General features: G+C 41.2%; 2 protein-coding genes across 4 annotated transcripts; both read right to left on the reverse strand.

Annotated features, from left to right (window-relative positions):
* Positions 1-406: 406 nt before the first annotated feature.
* adprhl1 (ADP-ribosylhydrolase like 1) lies at positions 407-10,978 on the reverse strand. Its single transcript, XM_027008938.2, has 8 exons — positions 10,533-10,978; positions 8,420-8,584; positions 8,164-8,289; positions 7,809-7,949; positions 5,617-5,744; positions 5,181-5,313; positions 4,858-5,023; positions 407-3,685 (listed from the first exon to the last, which is right to left on the reverse strand). The coding sequence occupies exons 1-8, from the start codon at positions 10,744-10,746 to the stop codon at positions 1,630-1,632; spliced, it is 3,129 nt and encodes a 1,042-aa protein (XP_026864739.2). The 5' UTR covers positions 10,747-10,978; the 3' UTR covers positions 407-1,629.
* A 549-nt stretch (positions 10,979-11,527) lies between these two features.
* dcun1d2b (DCN1, defective in cullin neddylation 1, domain containing 2b) lies at positions 11,528-17,621 on the reverse strand. 3 transcript variants are annotated; one of them, XM_027008970.2, is made up of 7 exons: positions 17,533-17,621; positions 15,226-15,442; positions 14,451-14,619; positions 14,063-14,193; positions 13,611-13,693; positions 13,403-13,499; positions 11,528-13,169 (listed from the first exon to the last, which is right to left on the reverse strand). In XM_027008970.2, the coding sequence occupies exons 2-7, from the start codon at positions 15,398-15,400 to the stop codon at positions 13,090-13,092; spliced, it is 735 nt and encodes a 244-aa protein (XP_026864771.1). In that variant the 5' UTR covers positions 15,401-15,442; positions 17,533-17,621; the 3' UTR covers positions 11,528-13,089. The 3 variants fall into 3 exon arrangements, with proteins under 3 accessions (XP_026864771.1, XP_026864764.1, XP_026864782.1); XM_027008963.2 differs by lacking the exon at positions 17,533-17,621 and adding an exon at positions 16,637-16,699; XM_027008981.2 differs by lacking the exon at positions 17,533-17,621 and adding an exon at positions 16,219-16,626.
* Between the last annotated feature and the right edge of the window lie 24 nt (positions 17,622-17,645).

Raw genomic sequence — 17,645 nt, forward strand, 5'->3', positions numbered from 1 at the left:
TGCAGTAATTAAGGCGCCATCAGGTCCCAACAATTACTTTGTTTCATATCATAAATGTGCAGATATGTGTAATAAGAGTTTGTAACAGCAGAATAATATTGCAAAACTTGCAAAACATCAAATTCTTCCTCTCTATGAACATGCTTGAAATAATTGGAAACGCTTGAAATAAATAAACACTTTTCAGATTAACTGTGACTCCAACCGTTGCATCAAAATGTTGAGGCAAAATGGTTGGGCTCAGTGCTCAAGGGTCCAGTTTGTGCTCAGAATCCAAGCAAGGAAGACTGACCACATGTCTGGCAATTATGGATAACGGTAAACTGATAAATAAGCAATCATGCACAACTTAATTGCATATTTCCTGACAGGTCATTATGGTGAGATACTGTTAGGAGACACAGAATATGTTTGCAGACAGCTCTTTAATCTGCATTAATAGGATAATACAGCTCTTGTAAGAACAAGGTTACAAATAAAAATGACCTTTGGCCTAATAAAGTGTCCAAACAGTTTGAAAGTTGCACCTGATATCGCATGCAACATCACTGCTGCATGTTCTGTACTACCCAGTAATGCCCTTGCAAAAAACACAGGACCCCTGCGAAGGAGCTACAGCCACGATGACCCCGAGTCAGTGCATCTTGAGCAGCCCCGTGGTAGGGCCATGAGGAACAGATCTCTGGGCCTATAGTTTCCTTTTTTTGATGACAACTTGGAAATGGAAACAGAGACATTATCAAAACCCTTTGTTCAACTAATAAAGATTTTTTTAACAACTAATTAGTTTGCCTACAACAAAATATTGAAAAAAATAAGTTTAATATTTGATTCAACATAATATTTCACTGTATTCAAGGGCTCTGAACTAGAATGAACCATGGGCATATTTGCCCATGGTGTGTTTCATTAAATAGCTGTACAAACAATTATTCATACAAAACACCGTAAGACTGTATAAGAGACATGAAGGTTTCACCTTGACATTTTATTTTTGAAATCATTAAACCCTAAAGCCGTAAACAAAGATCCAGATAACAAGCACATGTATTTTATGTGAATATTTACCATCCTTGTAGTTAGAGTAGGTGTCCAGCTGGTACTGCAGAGCAACCAGCTGGAATCCCTATTACATCACTTTAGTTACTTTGCAACATAAAACACAGTAATTGAGGTCAATGTGCTTGTTTTCCTTACTAGTGTTAAATATTTCTGTTGAAAACAAGTGGACATGTACATATTAGTAGTTGCAGTGCTATGTAGGATGGTGGAGTCAAAATTGATATTCGATACTTGGAGAAAATGAGATAACACTCTTATTTAATAATCATTGTGAATATAATATAAACTGTTACTCTGATTTTTTTTTCTCTGTGCTCATATTGTGCATAATGTCTTGAGTTAATAGGCTCATAGGAATGTTATTGTGTTTTATTTTCTTGAGCATGTTTTTTTTTGAGCATTTCAAGGTGATTCATCAGTGAAGATGGGATTCAAGTTCAAATTCAGTTTTGATTCATCACTGATCTCTTGCCAACAATGGACTGAGCTTTGATTTTGGTGACCAGCAGTTGGACTGCAGAGAGCTGAAATACTAGAAGGTACAGGGAAGGAGCCTAACTGAAAGGGTCAGAAGTTGAATGTATCAGTAAACCTAATAGTCTTAGGCATATAAGGTTTCCTTGCAGGTACATCACTGTAATTAAATGTCCTGTATTTTGGTCTGTCCCTCATGGATGGTTGGCTCTCTTTCTCTTCCTTTGTTTCTGAAATGAATTGGCTGAACTTCCTGTTCAGTGTCTTCTGATTGTGGTCAGGAATCCTTGGTTCCAGTGTTTTGCCGCCTGTCTCAACATCTTCACAACTGAACACTAGGCTGTCTCTCTCATCGTCACTGCCATCTTGACATACTGAATCAAGGCACACATTTTCTGCACATTGGGTTTCCATTTGATGTGGGTGCTGTGACATATGGCTTTCACAACACTCAAGTGTTGTGCTCTTTGGTTGTTGGGCCAGAAGGAATGGACATGAAGAGGCTGTGGATTCAGCTGATGGTGCAAGATCATCGCCATCAGTGATGAGGGGTTTAGTTATCTCCCCTAAAAGAACACCGACGCTCAATTCCAGTGGATAAGATCCATGGCTTCTGTGTGGGAATGAAGAGTCTGTATGCCATTTCACTGCAACATCTTGGCCCTCCTCCATTTCCAGTTCCATAACATTCTGTTCTTTGCCATTTGCCTGATGGATAGGATTTTTGTGACAGTCCACGTTTATGTCTTGCTGAGACTTATGAGGCTGTATGGAACTTTTGCAACAGTTCACATCTTGGTGGACCCTAGTTGGCGAGTCTTGCTTTTCATATGGAGCAAATAGTAGTGTACCAGTGTAAAATCCCTGTTGATCCTTTGCAGTCTCAGATGGCGAAGACCTAAAGGTTTGTAATGGTGTCTCTGGAGATATTTTCGGTGGTGGAGGTGTGGACTCCATAAAGAGGAGCTCTTTGTTTTGTGGTAGCATTTCTGAACTCTGAACTGTGGTTGTCGATTTGGGCTTTTTTTCATGTGGTGGGTCCAAACACAGGCCAGATGCCACCCACACATTTTCATCAGGTTCCACACTCTCTGTTAGAGGGCCTGTTGAGGTGGCTAGTGACTGAACATCAGGTTGTGGTAAGACCGTGGCTAGATAGCCCCTTTGTGGAATACCCATCACTACAATTGCAGAGTCAAGCTCTAAGTGCCAGTTCTCCACTGCAGCAGTGAAGTAAATTGCCTCTATTTTTCCATACCTCACTTCCTGCTGTGTTGCATTCAGATTATTTTTCTGCTGATTCAGAGTCTCCCCTAACACACCCACACCATTGTTTATCAGTTTTTCTAAAGCAAAGACCTCTTCCTCAGGTGAACTGCACTGTGTCCCTTCTGCTGCTTGCAGGGTACTGTGCTGGTCCTCAGTATTACTGTAGCTCATCTGTTGCAGTAAATGCTGATGTTGGTCAAGAACCCCTAAATCTTGAGATTTCTGTTTTTTATTCAGTCCTTTCTTGCCTTTTCCAATGGACACATTTCTACATTTTTTCTCCTTAGTCTCAATTAAACCACTTCTACTCTGCACCTTTGCCAGACTTTCAAACTTTGTCATCAAGTTAGACAAAGTGGGGCTTTTGCTGATCTGTCTGACTAAATTCTGTGGTCCTTGCATTTTCCTAGTCTGGAGTTCCCTCTCTTTATGCTCAATAGCTGCAAACTTGGCAATCATATCCTGTACCCTGGATCTCCCCATCTTAACTCCTCGCCCGGTATCACTAATGGGTCTGTCCGGTTCCTTGGTTGCTTGAAGTCCTTTTAAGTTCAAAGAGCCCACTTGCCTTCTGTAGGTCACTGCTGGCTTTGGAGAGGCCAGTAGAAACCTGGACTGCAGAAGCTGGAAAGCAGTAGGCCGACGAATGGCATTACTCCCCATCTTCATGCCGTACTTACGCATGTTTATTTTCTTGGTTGGCCTCTCCTGGCTCCGAAGAGTCACACTGGGCAGCTCTTGGGTGATGTACTGCAGTAGACTGTCCAGAATCTCCCTGAACACTGGATTAGAAGAGCGATCCGAGATGAGCTTTTTAAGTGTCCTGCCATTTACTGTTGTCTCCGTAGCAACAGCTCCTTGATGCCCCTCCTGCTCTAGTCTGTTTGAAATAAAAGGGCCATTCTTTGTACACAGAATGGAGAAGCAACATCCTCAATAGAGTATTTGTACTAGTCAATGCTAGTCAATGTACACAGATCTGCACTTGTCTTCTGAAGTGGCAAGGGCAGGAATGAGGACACTATGGTGGTTATACTGTAGGAGACGGTCCACTGCTGTAATCATGCTTGGATTTCTCCATTACTAATGTTACTTAAACCCCTTTCTCACTGCACAATTTAGACACCATTTTAATCTTACAAAGAGTTCTTGATGTTACTAGATTTATTTTTAGGAAGTTTGGGTGATTGGTTGTAAATGAGAAGGCACATCTGATCTTTTAAAGGCATTGCATGATGCACATATATATGCATGATGCAAGTTTCTCACAACACTGCAGTAAATCATGTAGTATGAAAGGTGTTATAGATATTTATAGGTTGTGTAATTAAAAAGCAAGCTGATAGTTAAGATTTTCCATATGTGGCTTAATAAGCTGTAATAATACATGATTTTGGTAGGAAATCACATTGCTACAAATTAAGGTCTTTTGTCTTTAATACCTTTTTAATTAATTTACATTATAAACATGCACCAGCACATGCACATAAAAAGTACTCAACCCAACCAGACAGTTATGGACTTCACACCACAATCTTGTGGTGCACAGATGTCAGTTGAGTCAAATAATATACTGTCAGTGAACAGTTCTTCATTCTTTTAACACTGACATTTTTCCATGAGTATATGATCAATTAACTATTTTTAATTAAAACACAGATTTTCATTTTTTTTTAGTGAGTTATGATTAACAAATCAGTGCATTTTTTTAGCTTCTAGTTACAGTAGCTTAGATAGCAGGACTTAGAGGCCTGGGAGTATTTCACAAAGCAGGGTTTCCCACTTAGCCAGATAATGCAAGACAAAAGTCAAGACTGTCCAATAGGAGAGAGGGGGAAAAATCTATTGGACCATCCTTTCTTTGGGCTTAAGAATGCAGCATACTGAGAAAAATTACTTTATAAAAAGACACCCCAGATGTTAGTCTCTTAATCGACTAAGTAATTAAGGTCATAGAGAGGAGGATGCTAGGTACAGGCATGGGAAGAGTGAGCATCTCAATGACCTTGTGGACTTCCAGTTTGAGCGAGATAGTGAGAGGCGAGGTATTACTTCTCTGTGTCTTTTTCAGTAGCTGAGGCATGGTAGAGTTTAGCTCCTAGCTCCTCTAGTTTCTCCCTCTTGTCCAGGTGTTGGTACAATTCTGCAGGCACCTGCTTCAGCCCATAGAGCAGCCCGTAGAGGCAGCCAGCAATCAGCCCCGTAGCGCTGCTCTCTCCTGAACAGAGAGAGTGTCAGCTGTATGCATTAAGTGTTTAAAGTTGGATCCCAGACAACAGATATATGGGCTTTTGCCCATCTCTGTCCACATACATGCTCTTATTCAGTAGGTTCCTAGTAATGAATTGTGGTTTGGTTTGGTGTTGATGCATCACCTCCATGAAACATGGCCCGTTTACACAGCTCGCCCCAGTCAGAACCTGCAGCCAGCAAAGCATCATAGGCGATCATGGGAGCGTCATGGCCCCTGTGCCCCGCAAGACCTTCTGAGCTCCAGCGTTTATACACCTAGGAGACACACAGCACAATAATAATAATAATAATAATAATAATAATAATAATAATAATAATAATAAAACAATAACAGCATCATCATCATCATCATCATCACTGGTCCAGACATGAAAGATGGAAAAAAAAAAAAAAAAAAACTTAAACTTTACAAGTGTGGTGCCCCCCTAAGGATGCACTGGGTAAAAGCATTGCTTAGCTGAACGCTGCTAATCTGGGCGAGTGGCCGAGGGGGGGGAGATGCTTGAACAGTGGCCAAAGACTAACAAAATCTCACACATGCCATCTAAAAGACTGAACCTTATCGGTCTCATCTGCATCGTAGCACTTGGGGAAAAGGGGCTTGTTCTGACCCTCCTCCTCTATTCTTCTCTCTTCCAAATAGAACTGCCATTTGGCCTCGAAGTAAAACCACTTCTCTTGGTACTCTGGGAAGGTAGGGGAGAAAGAAATAAACACAATTAATCCACATATCACAAATATTGTACATGGAATAAGCATCAGCTTTGGCAAAGTCACACGCAAGTCTCCAGTAAGTTATTGTGGTGAGAATCAAACAAGTCGAGTCCCTGTTACAAGACAAGTCATTGCAGCGTAATATGATACGAAATTCTGTTAGATGTACTTTTCATATCTGTAGACAGCAAACAGAACAGAGACAAAATATTTAACCCACATTATAATCTTACATTTATATCTAATCATTAGAAATCTAGTTTAGACCCATGAAAATCAAATTAGATTAATATTAATTCTGGAACTGTAGCCAGTATAGATAAAACTCAATCAGGAAGTCTGTTCAAAAATAGTAACACATCAGAAGCCCAGGTTAGAAAATCATGAAAAACATTTCACAAACTGAAGTCCAATTGATCTGAAGCCAAATCTAACATACCTTAAACTTAACTATAGTTTTATAGCTAACATTAGCATTCTAATGCTGCTTTCTAGATCATGAAGTCAGAGTCAAGTCTTTTCCGTGTTAGTCGGGCAAGACTGAAGTGCTTACATTTGTGACTCGAGTCCCTCACTTCTGCTTTGTTTTCTGTTTTACTGTGCATACATTTACTCTCATATTTTTATTTGTAAGGTGGGTACTGTTTTGGAGACAACAATGTATTTCAAACTAAAGTATTAAGAATAACAGAATAGCACAGTCATACACAAACTATAGTAATAAAATACATTTTAAAATGGTCCTCCTCAAATGTTTTCATACCCTTAGTTTTTGACATTGTGTATTGCCCCCTTTTGCATCAGTGACAGCTTGCAATCTTTTGTGATAATTGTGAATGAGGCCCTTTAACCATGTGGTAAATTAGCCTGTTCCTTTTGGCAAAAAGACTTCAGATCCTGAAAATTCTTTGGTTTCCTCAGTGATATTGGTCTGGAGACTGATTACTGTTCTAGAACTTTCTTCTGCTGCAGCCACTTAAGGGTTTATTTGGCCTTATGTTTTGGATCACTATCATGTAGCCCATACTCAGCTTCCTGGTTGATGAATGCAAATCCTCCTCCAGTATTTTCTGATAAGATGCTGTGTTCATCCTGCCATAAATTTCAATTAATTTCCCTGTGCCACTGTAGCTAGCATCCACAGCAGAGCTCTGCCTCCATGTTTAACAGCAGGTGTACTGCGCTTCTCTTCACAAGCCTTGTTAACTCCTCTCCAAACACAGCATTTATGGTTGTGGCCATAAAGTTCCATTTTGGTCTCATCACTCCAAATTATTTTGTTCCAGGTGTTTTGAGTCTTCTAGATGTTCTTTGGTGCATTGTAAGCATGCTGTTTGATGGTGGTGAAGCAGCAATGGCTTTTTTTTCTCTGGCAGAGCTATCTTGCAGCCTATTTTTGTTCAAGGAACTCTTTATTGTGTATAGTCAAACAACCACACCCCTTTGTTTCCTTTTGCAAATTTGTGAAGATCTACTTTTGCAGAGCTCTTCACAGTTCTTTAGCTTTCTGCAGGCTTCAGTAACAGCAGAGTCAGTGAAGGTCTGAATAAAAGGCACAAGGGATTCTCAACAATAAAGCCACTCACTGACTGTTTATGCACAGACACAAATTACAGTCAAACAAGGCACAGGTGTGGATACTTATCCTTCATTGGTATCTCAACCTGAGTGTTAAAATTAGCGTCTGCTATCAGCCAAAACATTCAGGGGTACGTAAACTGTTGATCAGAGCAATCCATATAATTTCAGTTCTGTGAGTGATTCATTTGATCAATATTCCTATATTAATGAAGGATGTTTTTCAGAGTCGCTCCTATTTTCCTAAAATAATATACATCTTAATTCTGCCAGGGGTAAACTGTGTACTATATACTGAAGTATGTTTTTGAAATTTGGGCACTCATTATTTATAAGACCTACTGTCAGAATTGTTAGAATTTGAGCTTGTTATTGCAGTTTCACATGTTTATACACATGCACATCCACACCCAGGTATACACTCACATGCACTCCTCACCTTTTCATAAGGCCCTCACCTGCTAAGTGTCGTATGGTTTTTCTGCAGTACTCTTCAGCTTTGGGGGTCACCTTCATGAGATCACGGCCCCAGGTCACCACTGGTTTGCCTTGCATTGCATATGAGGTGAACAGGGCAGTGCACAGAGCACCCAGGAACCCTGCACAAAAACCTACACTGTAACTCTCACCTGCATTCAGAGTGACAGGACTGCACTGCTGCTGGAGAATAAGGACCCATGTGTTTGGCCAGCCCATCGCTATGGCTCAACAGGGCATAAGGAGGATGGGGCTTTAGTGTGAAGGAATTATTCGAATCTAGCCTATCAGCACTATCATAAGGATAAGTTCTCCAAGGAGAGAGTAAGCGTTGACCTATGGGGTGGTGGTGGGTCATCCGGCCTGTTTCGATGCTCACTTCCACCAGGGTGTCCAGTCGCTCGGGCTGCCAGTAGCGCATGCCCACACACATGGCCTTGGTAGCTGCCCCAGAGCCGGAACCTTGAGGCACGGTTAAACTCGCATGAGTAAATTTAGATTTTGTAGCAATAGATACAGGCACATACAGAAGGACTGATTAACTGTACTGAGATATTTGCTGGCTGGATCAACCCTAGAGATGAACTCGTACCTTTCTCGTTGAATGGCGTATGCCAGGCAAGCAGGAAGTTGTTGGGTTTAAGGTGGGCGCAGCCTTCAACTGTGCTGGGGTCAGGGGCTCTGCCCTGCAGGGATACCATTGCATCCACGTACAGCCTCACCAGCTCTCTGTACAGATCCTCTAAACACCAGTAATCTTGGTAAAATAACACAACATAGTAGTGTCAGATATGCTGTGCATGACATTTTTCTCACATGCATGATGTTTTTTTTTTTCACAAAGTAAGCTCTCGGTGGTAAGGAGCAGGTGTCAGGGCATGACGCATGCTTTCTCTGGCTCTCCAGTTCGATGCTCCCATGTGGTATTAGCATGCGTCCAGCAATCCAGCTAGCTGAGCCACAGTGTGTTGGCCTAAGTTTAGCTATGATTAACATGTGTATGTGAGACCGGTACAGGCGTGTTTGGGCGGGACACTTCCCAGGCATTATTGGGAGCACCCATGCCCAGGAACGCACAGAGGCCTCTGTGCTCCATTACAGAACCAGCAGGCATGGACGAAGGTGTGGGCATTATTATAAGTGCACTTATTATTCAGTTAACCTTCTACACCTGAGGATACGCAGTGCAGACCACTCAAGCATGCTCTGGTCTCCACTTCGAGCATGGAAGTCTTGCTTGTTTACGCCCCTGGAGGATTCAGCACAGCCTGCTGGCTTCTGTGTGGCTTAGCCATATCATTTACCGTCAGCGCTTGAGCAGTGTTGGAATTCAGATAAGCAGGGTCCTCAGCACAGAACCTGTCATTGTGCCTCTTAGGATAACAGCAGGCTTTGAACACAGAAGATGAGAAGGGTCCCATGCCCAGACCCGCCATTGAACAGCTCTGACAGAAGATCGCACTTATTCTATTTTGAGCTCATCTGGCAACTGCAGTCAGAAATCTACTAGAGTTTAGAAGCTGCATGGTGCATGCCCATGGTGTGTTACAGAGGTGGGTGGATATGGATTTACATCAAGGTCTTTAAGGGATTATAGGGCTCACATAGCTTGAGTTATATATTGCTGTGATGTAGATTACAGTTAGGCATTAAGATGCCAATGTACTGGGTGACTGGAGAATTGGGAATTCGTACCTAGATGTATTCTAGTATAGATGAGCACTGAGATATGAGGGGTTGTTTTTTGGGGTGCGTATGCATGTCTGAGAATGTCATCAACTGTTTATGATACATGATCTGATCTCTGGACTAACACACTGCTGAATTATGAGTGATGCGCATTTTAGAGAGAGATAATAGTGGGTGTGTGACTTGGAAAGAGTTTGACAGGAGAGCTGCTATTTTTGGCAGGTGCTCACACAGCCAACAAAAACAGAAGCATACATTCCACCTAAGATCTCTTTCAGACCATATCAATTTAAATATGTTTAATAAGATTGCGGTTTTCTTCTATTTTTAACAATTAAAGAAAGAAGTGTTAATAAATAAGTCACTTAATAAAAAAAAGGGGGGGGGGGGTTAGGAATACCTAGTGGAATTTCCCACTTAAACATTAAGAAAGAACATTAGAAAATACAGCAGCTTACAGTTTTAACACTAAATAAGTCACTCTGGAAGACCTGTTGCTGGTACAGTCTGACTCAGCCTTGTGTTACGTAGGTGTGTCTCGCTACAAATCCCACAAGGTCATTAACAAGCTACTAAACAATGAAGAAGGTCTCTCATATTCTCCAACAGAAACAGAGACAGCAGAGTAAAGTGGAGAGTCCAGCTAGTATATCTTTACAGTACTTTTAATCTTAGGTGGTGTGGAATTGAGGCCTTAATATACAGAATCTGATTTAATGTCTTTCTTTTTCACCTTGGTAGGACATGAAAAGTGACCTTTTTTTTCCTGTGTCCTATTAAATAGATGAAATCAGCTATGTGACCATTTTAAATAATATTTTGTAACATTTCGTAGAAGAAAATTCCTATATCTTAATTAGTACTATTTAGTTCATAAAGAAAAATATAAAAATGATACTTATTGCTCCTCTACACATACTTAAGAAACAAACAACTCCTGCATATTTAGGTTTCAGCAGTTCCAACAGTACTGCTCTGAACCTTGTTCCCTCTCACCTGAGTGGGCGTGTCCATACCTGTGACAAGGGCCTCTGCGGTGGTCATGAGCATCAATGTCCTGTCACTCAAAGGCCAGTTGTCTGGGTCCAGCTTAAGAGCCTCCAGCCCCCCAAGGGCCGAGAGCTCCTTTTGGATCTGAGCTCCTGAGGTGCAGTTTTCCCAGCGGCCTTTGCGGTATCCCAGGGCATCTCCTACGGCACTCAGTACCATTGCAGTCTGAAATTTCTCCATCAAAGGCCGTTTGGTTTTTAACCCGAAGCATCGAAGGAAACCACTTCAGCTTACTAGCACCAGAGTAAGCTCACTTCAGCCTTTCGGCTTAATTGCCCAGAGTCAATGTCAATATCTTCTTCACTCTCCAGTTAAAGCTTCAGATAGGACTCTTGTTCCCTTGATTTCCAAAAGCACAATACTGTATTCCACAGCTTGACAAAAACTCCCAAATACCCTTTTCTCTCTTCCCCTCCCAGCCACTCTTCCTAATCACCAGGTTCCCATCATCGCCTCCCACCGCCCTCCTCCCCCACATAGACACACACACACAAATACACTCATCCATCAAGGCCTTATCAACAAGCAGTCTTTCTTTGTGTGGTTATGCTAGCCTGTGATCAGGTGTCTCCTAAAAAGGCAATCCTCCATGGCTCCAGGGCGGAAGCCGATTCCATCAGCTGGTCTAGGATCAGCGCTAAGCCCTCTCTTAAATGCACAAGAATAGAATGGAACATTACTGGAGTCAGGCCCTGATTATGCCCTGCTCTGAGAAACCATCGCACAGTATGATTAAAATGCCCAGACATGATACTAGTGCTCAATTCCACCTGTACTGGCACACAGCTGACAGCTGATGTAAATTCCACAGACACTGACATCTTATGAAATACTATTCACTTCTGATCAGGAAAGTTAATGTCAAAGAAACCATCATAACACATGAGACTGTATAACAAAAAGACACAAAACTAAATACAAGTATAGACATTTGTCCCCCGAAAGGAAAGATTTTCCACTGTTTGTTAAAAAACATGCTTTATTTAACACCTTCCATACACCACAATCAAACAAATGGGTTCTAGTTTAACAATGGAGAAAAGCTTTTTTTATTTAAATAATCTTTATTTACATGAGTGGTAATACTGACTGATGAGCTGAACTTGACTACCCACTTCTCAATGGTCAAAACACATGACACTCTGCAAGATGGAGCATATGAGGACATCACCACACAGAGGCTTGCTTCCTTCACATGGAAATGAATGTCCGACACACTGAGCTGGACAACATTGGCAATCTGTAACAATTAAGTGAGGAGATCCAGAACACCATAGCACCTTGTCCAGAATTTAGCAAATAAAAAAAGCAATAAATACAATCAAAAAGGACACAAGAAAAGCCTTCTAGATAATGAACTGTAGTGTGCTAGTGTTTGCAGATTCAGGAGTCTGGGGGACAAATTACTGACAAATAATATTCACTGAAACAAAATCCTCTCTCAAAATCTCTATAATAGTGTTTTTAAAGGAGTCTGAAAATTTCAAATGGGACCAATTCCTAATTAACATTAAATGTTTTGCCTTTTTTTGTTGTGTTGAAACATGCATATTTTGCAAGGTGTGTGATAAGTATGGTATAACAACAACTAAGAGCTGTGTGAATAAATTTGAAACCTGGAAGAAAAAAAAAAAAGAATTTTGCTAAGAAAAGACTCTAAAACAAAGTTAAAAACAAAGGTTAGACTTCTCAAATGAAAAAGCACAAGCTTTGGATACAGATTAGTCCAAATACTTTCATCACATTAATAAATGTCACGTATCTATATGCTTTTGTAGCAATATGTCTTTACATATCTCTATTACATACAGTATATTACAACTGTAGCAATATCACTTCTGCTGGTGTTCTGAGCATTGCTGCATGTTGTTTTCTGACTGTTGCTTGACGAAACTGGATCTCATTTCTCAGATTAGTTCTTACACTGCTGTACACAACAGATCCGAACTTTACACTTAGAAATTTGTTCGTAACACGCAGTGCCACTGTAGGGGAATGTACACGACACTGCTTGACAGATACAGATGTCTGATTTCTTCGTTCTTTCCGTTTGCTTTACACAGATTAATACTGTGCACCAATCACAAATAACATGCACAATCTATTATCCTACAATACACCCATTCGTGGGCTCCATCCTTCGGAGTTGATATGCTGTCAACACTTATAGAACACCCGTTGCTGCCCGGCTGCGATATGTTGGGTGACTGAAGGCAGGGTTATGATGTCCATTGCCGAAATGACCTTGAGGCTAGGGCGACTCGAGATGGAAGGCGGGGTTTCCTCCAGCCTGATGACTTGGAGCTGACTCGCTGTCGCCCCATGGTGGCGAAAGTGCTTGATGCAATCTCACTCATTCCTGATAAGGTCTGACCAGTTATACAATTGTTCTTGAATCCAAGTTTGTTAACACAGACTTGCAACTTACAAGTCTCTTATATTTTTTGTGTTTCCTTTTCCTTACTTTTAATAAAAAATGTCTGATATAAGATGCCACTTCCCTCTCCAAGAGGTAGATGGTGATTATACATTTTTGCGCTTGCCTGCTGTAACAATTGGCCGAGCAAATTCCACAAAGTCATCTATAAGCACCGGCCACGCTCCTGAAAAGAAAAGACAATACAAGAAGCTTTAACTTTAACATCCTGTATCCATTTTAATGTTGTCTAATTTTTTATGTCTTTACAATGTGTATTAATGGTATATAACAAAGCTGACTTAAAAAAATAAAGGTTTGCTTCATTCGATTTGTATAAAAAAAAAAAAAAAAAGGTTTTTTTTAAACCTATAGGTTTTGTATGCAAGTCTTTCTACTGGTATGATCAGACAATCTCACCTTCTTCATCATAGTTGGACATATCATCTGCAATCATATTCCCAAAGTCTAGAAGGAGATTCCATGTGTCTTTTGGGATAGATCGTTTGTGATGTTCCTTCAAGAGTAAAGAATTATGAGCGAAAGGTCATTTAAATTCATTGTGACAAAATTGACTGTACAAAGTTTATTCCTTGTATGCAGTCTAACAACAGTTTTATTGGTTTACCAGTAGAAACCTGTTCCAGAGGTCCAGGAACTTGAACCTGCCCGTCAGCACCAGGTTCCAATAAGCCACCGCCATCTCTAAATCTGAGTATGGAGAGACGAATGTTAAAGGGAAAGGGGTGCAGTGCAGGGAGTGAGCCACAGCTAGTGGGTCAGACAATGACCCACTGCGCAGGCCAGACAAGGCAGGAACACCACAAACCAACAGCACCCTTGTTTCTATGCCAGAACTAGTTATGTTAGCACAATAGCAGAAACCCCGATGCAGGGGATAACCATCTTAGGAGAAACAGGAAATCTGAGACCAGAAGCAGAGGCTTCTACAAGCACTGGGCAATTTCATTTAGCTGTTGTTCCCTTAATCATACACTCAGTACGAATATACATTAAAAGCAATTTTTTGCACTGGTTTTTGCCTTTTTTAGGTCAAGGCTGAGGCCATATGACACGTACCTAAACCCTTCTGGCCTGGGTTCTTGGCAAAGTTGAAGGTAAACTGGTAAAAGTCCTTAAACTTGCCCGAGTCCTTGAGCTCCTGTTCTAGTCGGGGTAAGATGGCCTTCAGCTTCTCAGGACTGTCACAACTAGAGAGGGACACATGGTAAAGGTTGACATCATAATATTTATAAGAATTAATAATTCCAACAGATCCATCCATTCCATTCAGTGAGAATGCACGAGTTTGCTTCAGCTTGCAATAGTTTTATGATGGCAAAAATGTAATACTTTCACATATGGGAAGCTCCAAGAAATCAAACACTACTAAAAATATTAGGCAGATGATGATAGAGATGTTTTACTTCCAGCAAAAAGTCAAGATGGAGAAAACGCCATTGCTGACCCAAGCTCGGCCATGCCATCCAGGAACTCTTTCCGGCTGAATTCACACTGGGTGGCTGCCCGGAACTTCCAGGCCACTACCAAAATGCTCATGCTGGCCGGGTCCAGAGTGAGGTCATCACAGAACTGCTGGATGCCATCAATTCCGATTTTATTTTCATCATGTGGGTCTATAGGAGAGGACGTATAAGAAAGTATGCTTTATTTCCACCCTACACAAAATATTGCTTAGAATCATTATTATACTGCCCTAATATCTAATATCACTTATGGTTACTAATATCACTGATGGTTACAATATTTGAATATGTTTTCTAACAAACCAAATGTTTTGTGTATTTTGCGGTATGAGCACACTGACCAGATCCAGAGCTTATACAGTGTCCTGTGAGCGTTTTAATCAATCACTGCATTCAAATGAAGTAGTTAAAAAATAAATTTGTTTAAAATAATACTGGTCAATCTTTGATTGTACCGCAAGGCATATCGCTATTTCAATAAGTAGCTATATAGCCTAATCACAATATAGTATTATCTACATCATGCAAGCCTATCACTGACACACTATCTCTAACCTAATTTTAGAAACATCTACAAATTTATCTTTAGGTATTATGGAATGAACATAGACATGACTAAAACCTTACACTAGTCAAACTACAAGAAGAAATGCATAGAGGCCTATAGCACTAGTCGATGACGATCACAATGTTTCAGGACATAAATGGATGAAATAAAGGAGAAAAATAAAAAGTCATAAGGTCAAGGTTGTTTACCTTTGTATCGGTTATACAGCTGATCCAGCTTCTTTCGGTCCACTGTGCTTTTCATGGATTCCTTGTAGTAGAGATCTGGGTTCTGGAAGTAGTTGTCTGTCGCCACCTCTAGTTTCCAGTCATTTTGCGAGAGGCAGTAGACAGCCGTCCTCTCCCCGGCTTGAGTAAAGGACATGAACTGGCGGACCTTGTCTTTCTGTGAAGACTTCAGCTTATGCTGCAGGAAACATGCACAACACAAAGAAGTACACGACTGGGTACTCAGGATTCCCTGAAATGCTTTTCTGGAAAAAGTGGACTAGTATGTGGTGTGTGTGTCTTGGGGCCCCCTGCTGATCTTAGAGACATGATATATATAGGACCATGAGCTCTATGAGGAACTCTCAGATTTAAGTCAAGAGAACTGCGTCAAAGACAAATGTTAATACATTAATGTCGCTAAATGCTAATGACTGTCATTGAACACACTGACACTAGTTAAGAATAAACCTGACAGAACAGAAAGGGGTAGGGTGGAGGTACTCGTATAAACCCTGGTTTAAGTTTTGCCCCATCGGTAAAAGTAAGCTAGCAACTCCAAAATAAGTCTTGCGGCCAGTGCTGATGCAAAACATCCAGGTAAAACCAGCCCGCCGACTGAAGAAAGCATTCACTCATTGTGAGCAGACGTCAGTAACAAGCCTCAACACAGGTCAATGAAACCACAGCATGACTACAGGTAGCATCTGCTATATTACTGACCAATAGCTAGATATATTTGAAAGGGCATGGAAACGCAACACAGGTTCGTTGATAGCTCACCGGCACGACGGCTGTCACGAGGAACCCAAGCATGCAAAATACCGTTTGGCCACCACGCCAAACGTTTGTGATGAAGAAAGTACAGGTCATTTGACAGCCTGCACTGCTCGTCGCTTTAAGTTACCACGACAAAAGAAACATTTTATCTCTGTTTCCGTAGCTGAATAAGAATGCCGGTTTACGCCTCCTCACTTGTGCAAATGTAGCTCTAACGTCTACCGTGCGAGAGGGTTAACATGAGAATTCCTGCAGGTCCTGACTCCCGACCCACCCGGCTTCGTCAACGGCATTAATAACCGTCGGCCTAACTCACTGGTCGGTAGGTCTAGACAGCCCCTCTGCCCTAACCCACATAAGCGGTATGCCAAAAAGGGAACGGTACGTAGGGAGCAAGTGCGAGTGTCGGCTCCCAAAATACCAACAACTGACCTTCCATGTCTCTGATAAATTGCTACAGTGGACCACAGTGACAATGCGACACAAGCTAGGGACAACTCCCTTTATCTAGCGAACAAACTTCCTCGGGCACATAAAATGCACTTGTCGCGTTCCGTACAACTCTGTCCCTGCTGGCATCTAAGTTTGCGTTTACCATTTTTATCTTACCTACCATTTTATCACCCGCTGTTTGACCAACTTGATAGCCAACAGACCCTTGTACGCATGCGCGGGAACCTACAGGGACTGCGCTAGAGAACGGGAGTGTTTGTTTACATTAGCACTGGGATTTGTAGTTCATCTTACACTAGCATTGGGATTTGTAGTTCTTCAATGTCGTGCTGTTGTCATCTGAGACTGATGGTAAAATATTGTCCAGAATGCATATTTAACAGTAATTAGCAACACATACTACACTTCTAACAAATAAAATGGACTACTTAATACATGAAACGGGTTATTACAGTGTACTGTAGTCTGATCATAGTTGTGATCCGAAGTCGTTGGAATTCCCCAAATAAACGTAATCTGCCTCAATTTAGCAAATTAAACGTTTAATATTTAGCATGGATACTATTTACAAGCGCTGTACGTAACTAGAGCTCGAGGTAAAACTACATAACCCACATTACAGTTCCCTTAGCCACCCAATCGGTTTGGTTTGTTTCGGAAGTGATGAACACGTTTGACTTAATTAGCTAGCTAGCTAAATAAATTACACAGCTATTACGCATAAGCAATGACAACTCAAGTGGGCAACATAATTACAAGCTCGATTGATATATTTGTAAAGAATGTATAAAAACTTCAAATTATGTTTACAGTTCTTTAGGTTAATTGTTGAAACAAATGTTAACTTGGCTATCGCTAGCGTAAGTTGGCTTGTCAGCTGAATCCGTTAGCTTAACTCGAATCGCAACACAAACAAGCTAGTCAGTTAGTTAGCACATTATGTTCTCAAGACATTTACGCAAACTCAGTTTCTCTCTCGGAACGTCAGCAGATAACGTACAACGAATGTGCAATTGCCGAGTAATATGACAATCAAATGCAAAGTTGTTAACTTACCTGTTGAACTGAACAAACTGGACTTATTAGCTAGCTAGCTATCTAGCAAGCAAGCTAGGTCCAGTGCCGCAAAACTTGGCTCTCAGTCACCCCCGACGCTGGCTGGTAGCTAG

This window comes from Electrophorus electricus, chromosome 16 (assembly GCF_013358815.1).
Source record: "Electrophorus electricus isolate fEleEle1 chromosome 16, fEleEle1.pri, whole genome shotgun sequence".
Taxonomy (NCBI): Eukaryota; Metazoa; Chordata; class Actinopteri; order Gymnotiformes; family Gymnotidae; genus Electrophorus; species Electrophorus electricus.

Excerpts from the sequence above, each read along its gene's own strand:
- adprhl1 (XM_027008938.2), bottom strand. The coding sequence starts at position 10,746 with ATGGAGAAATTTCAGACTGCAATGGTACTGAGTGCCGTAGGAGATGCC. Across the intron at positions 5,745-7,808 it reads AACCATACGACACTTAGCAG|AGTACCAAGAGAAGTGGTTT; the intron begins GTGAGGGCCTTA and ends CTACCTTCCCAG. Across the intron at positions 3,686-4,857 it reads ACTGAAAAAGACACAGAGAA|ACTAGAGCAGGAGGGGCATC; the intron begins GTAATACCTCGC and ends TATTTCAAACAG.
- dcun1d2b (XM_027008963.2), bottom strand. Across the intron at positions 14,620-15,225 it reads GCTGTATAACCGATACAAAG|ACCCACATGATGAAAATAAA; the intron begins GTAAACAACCTT and ends CCTCTCCTATAG. Across the intron at positions 13,170-13,402 it reads GTCCAACTATGATGAAGAAG|GAGCGTGGCCGGTGCTTATA; the intron begins GTGAGATTGTCT and ends TTTTCTTTTCAG.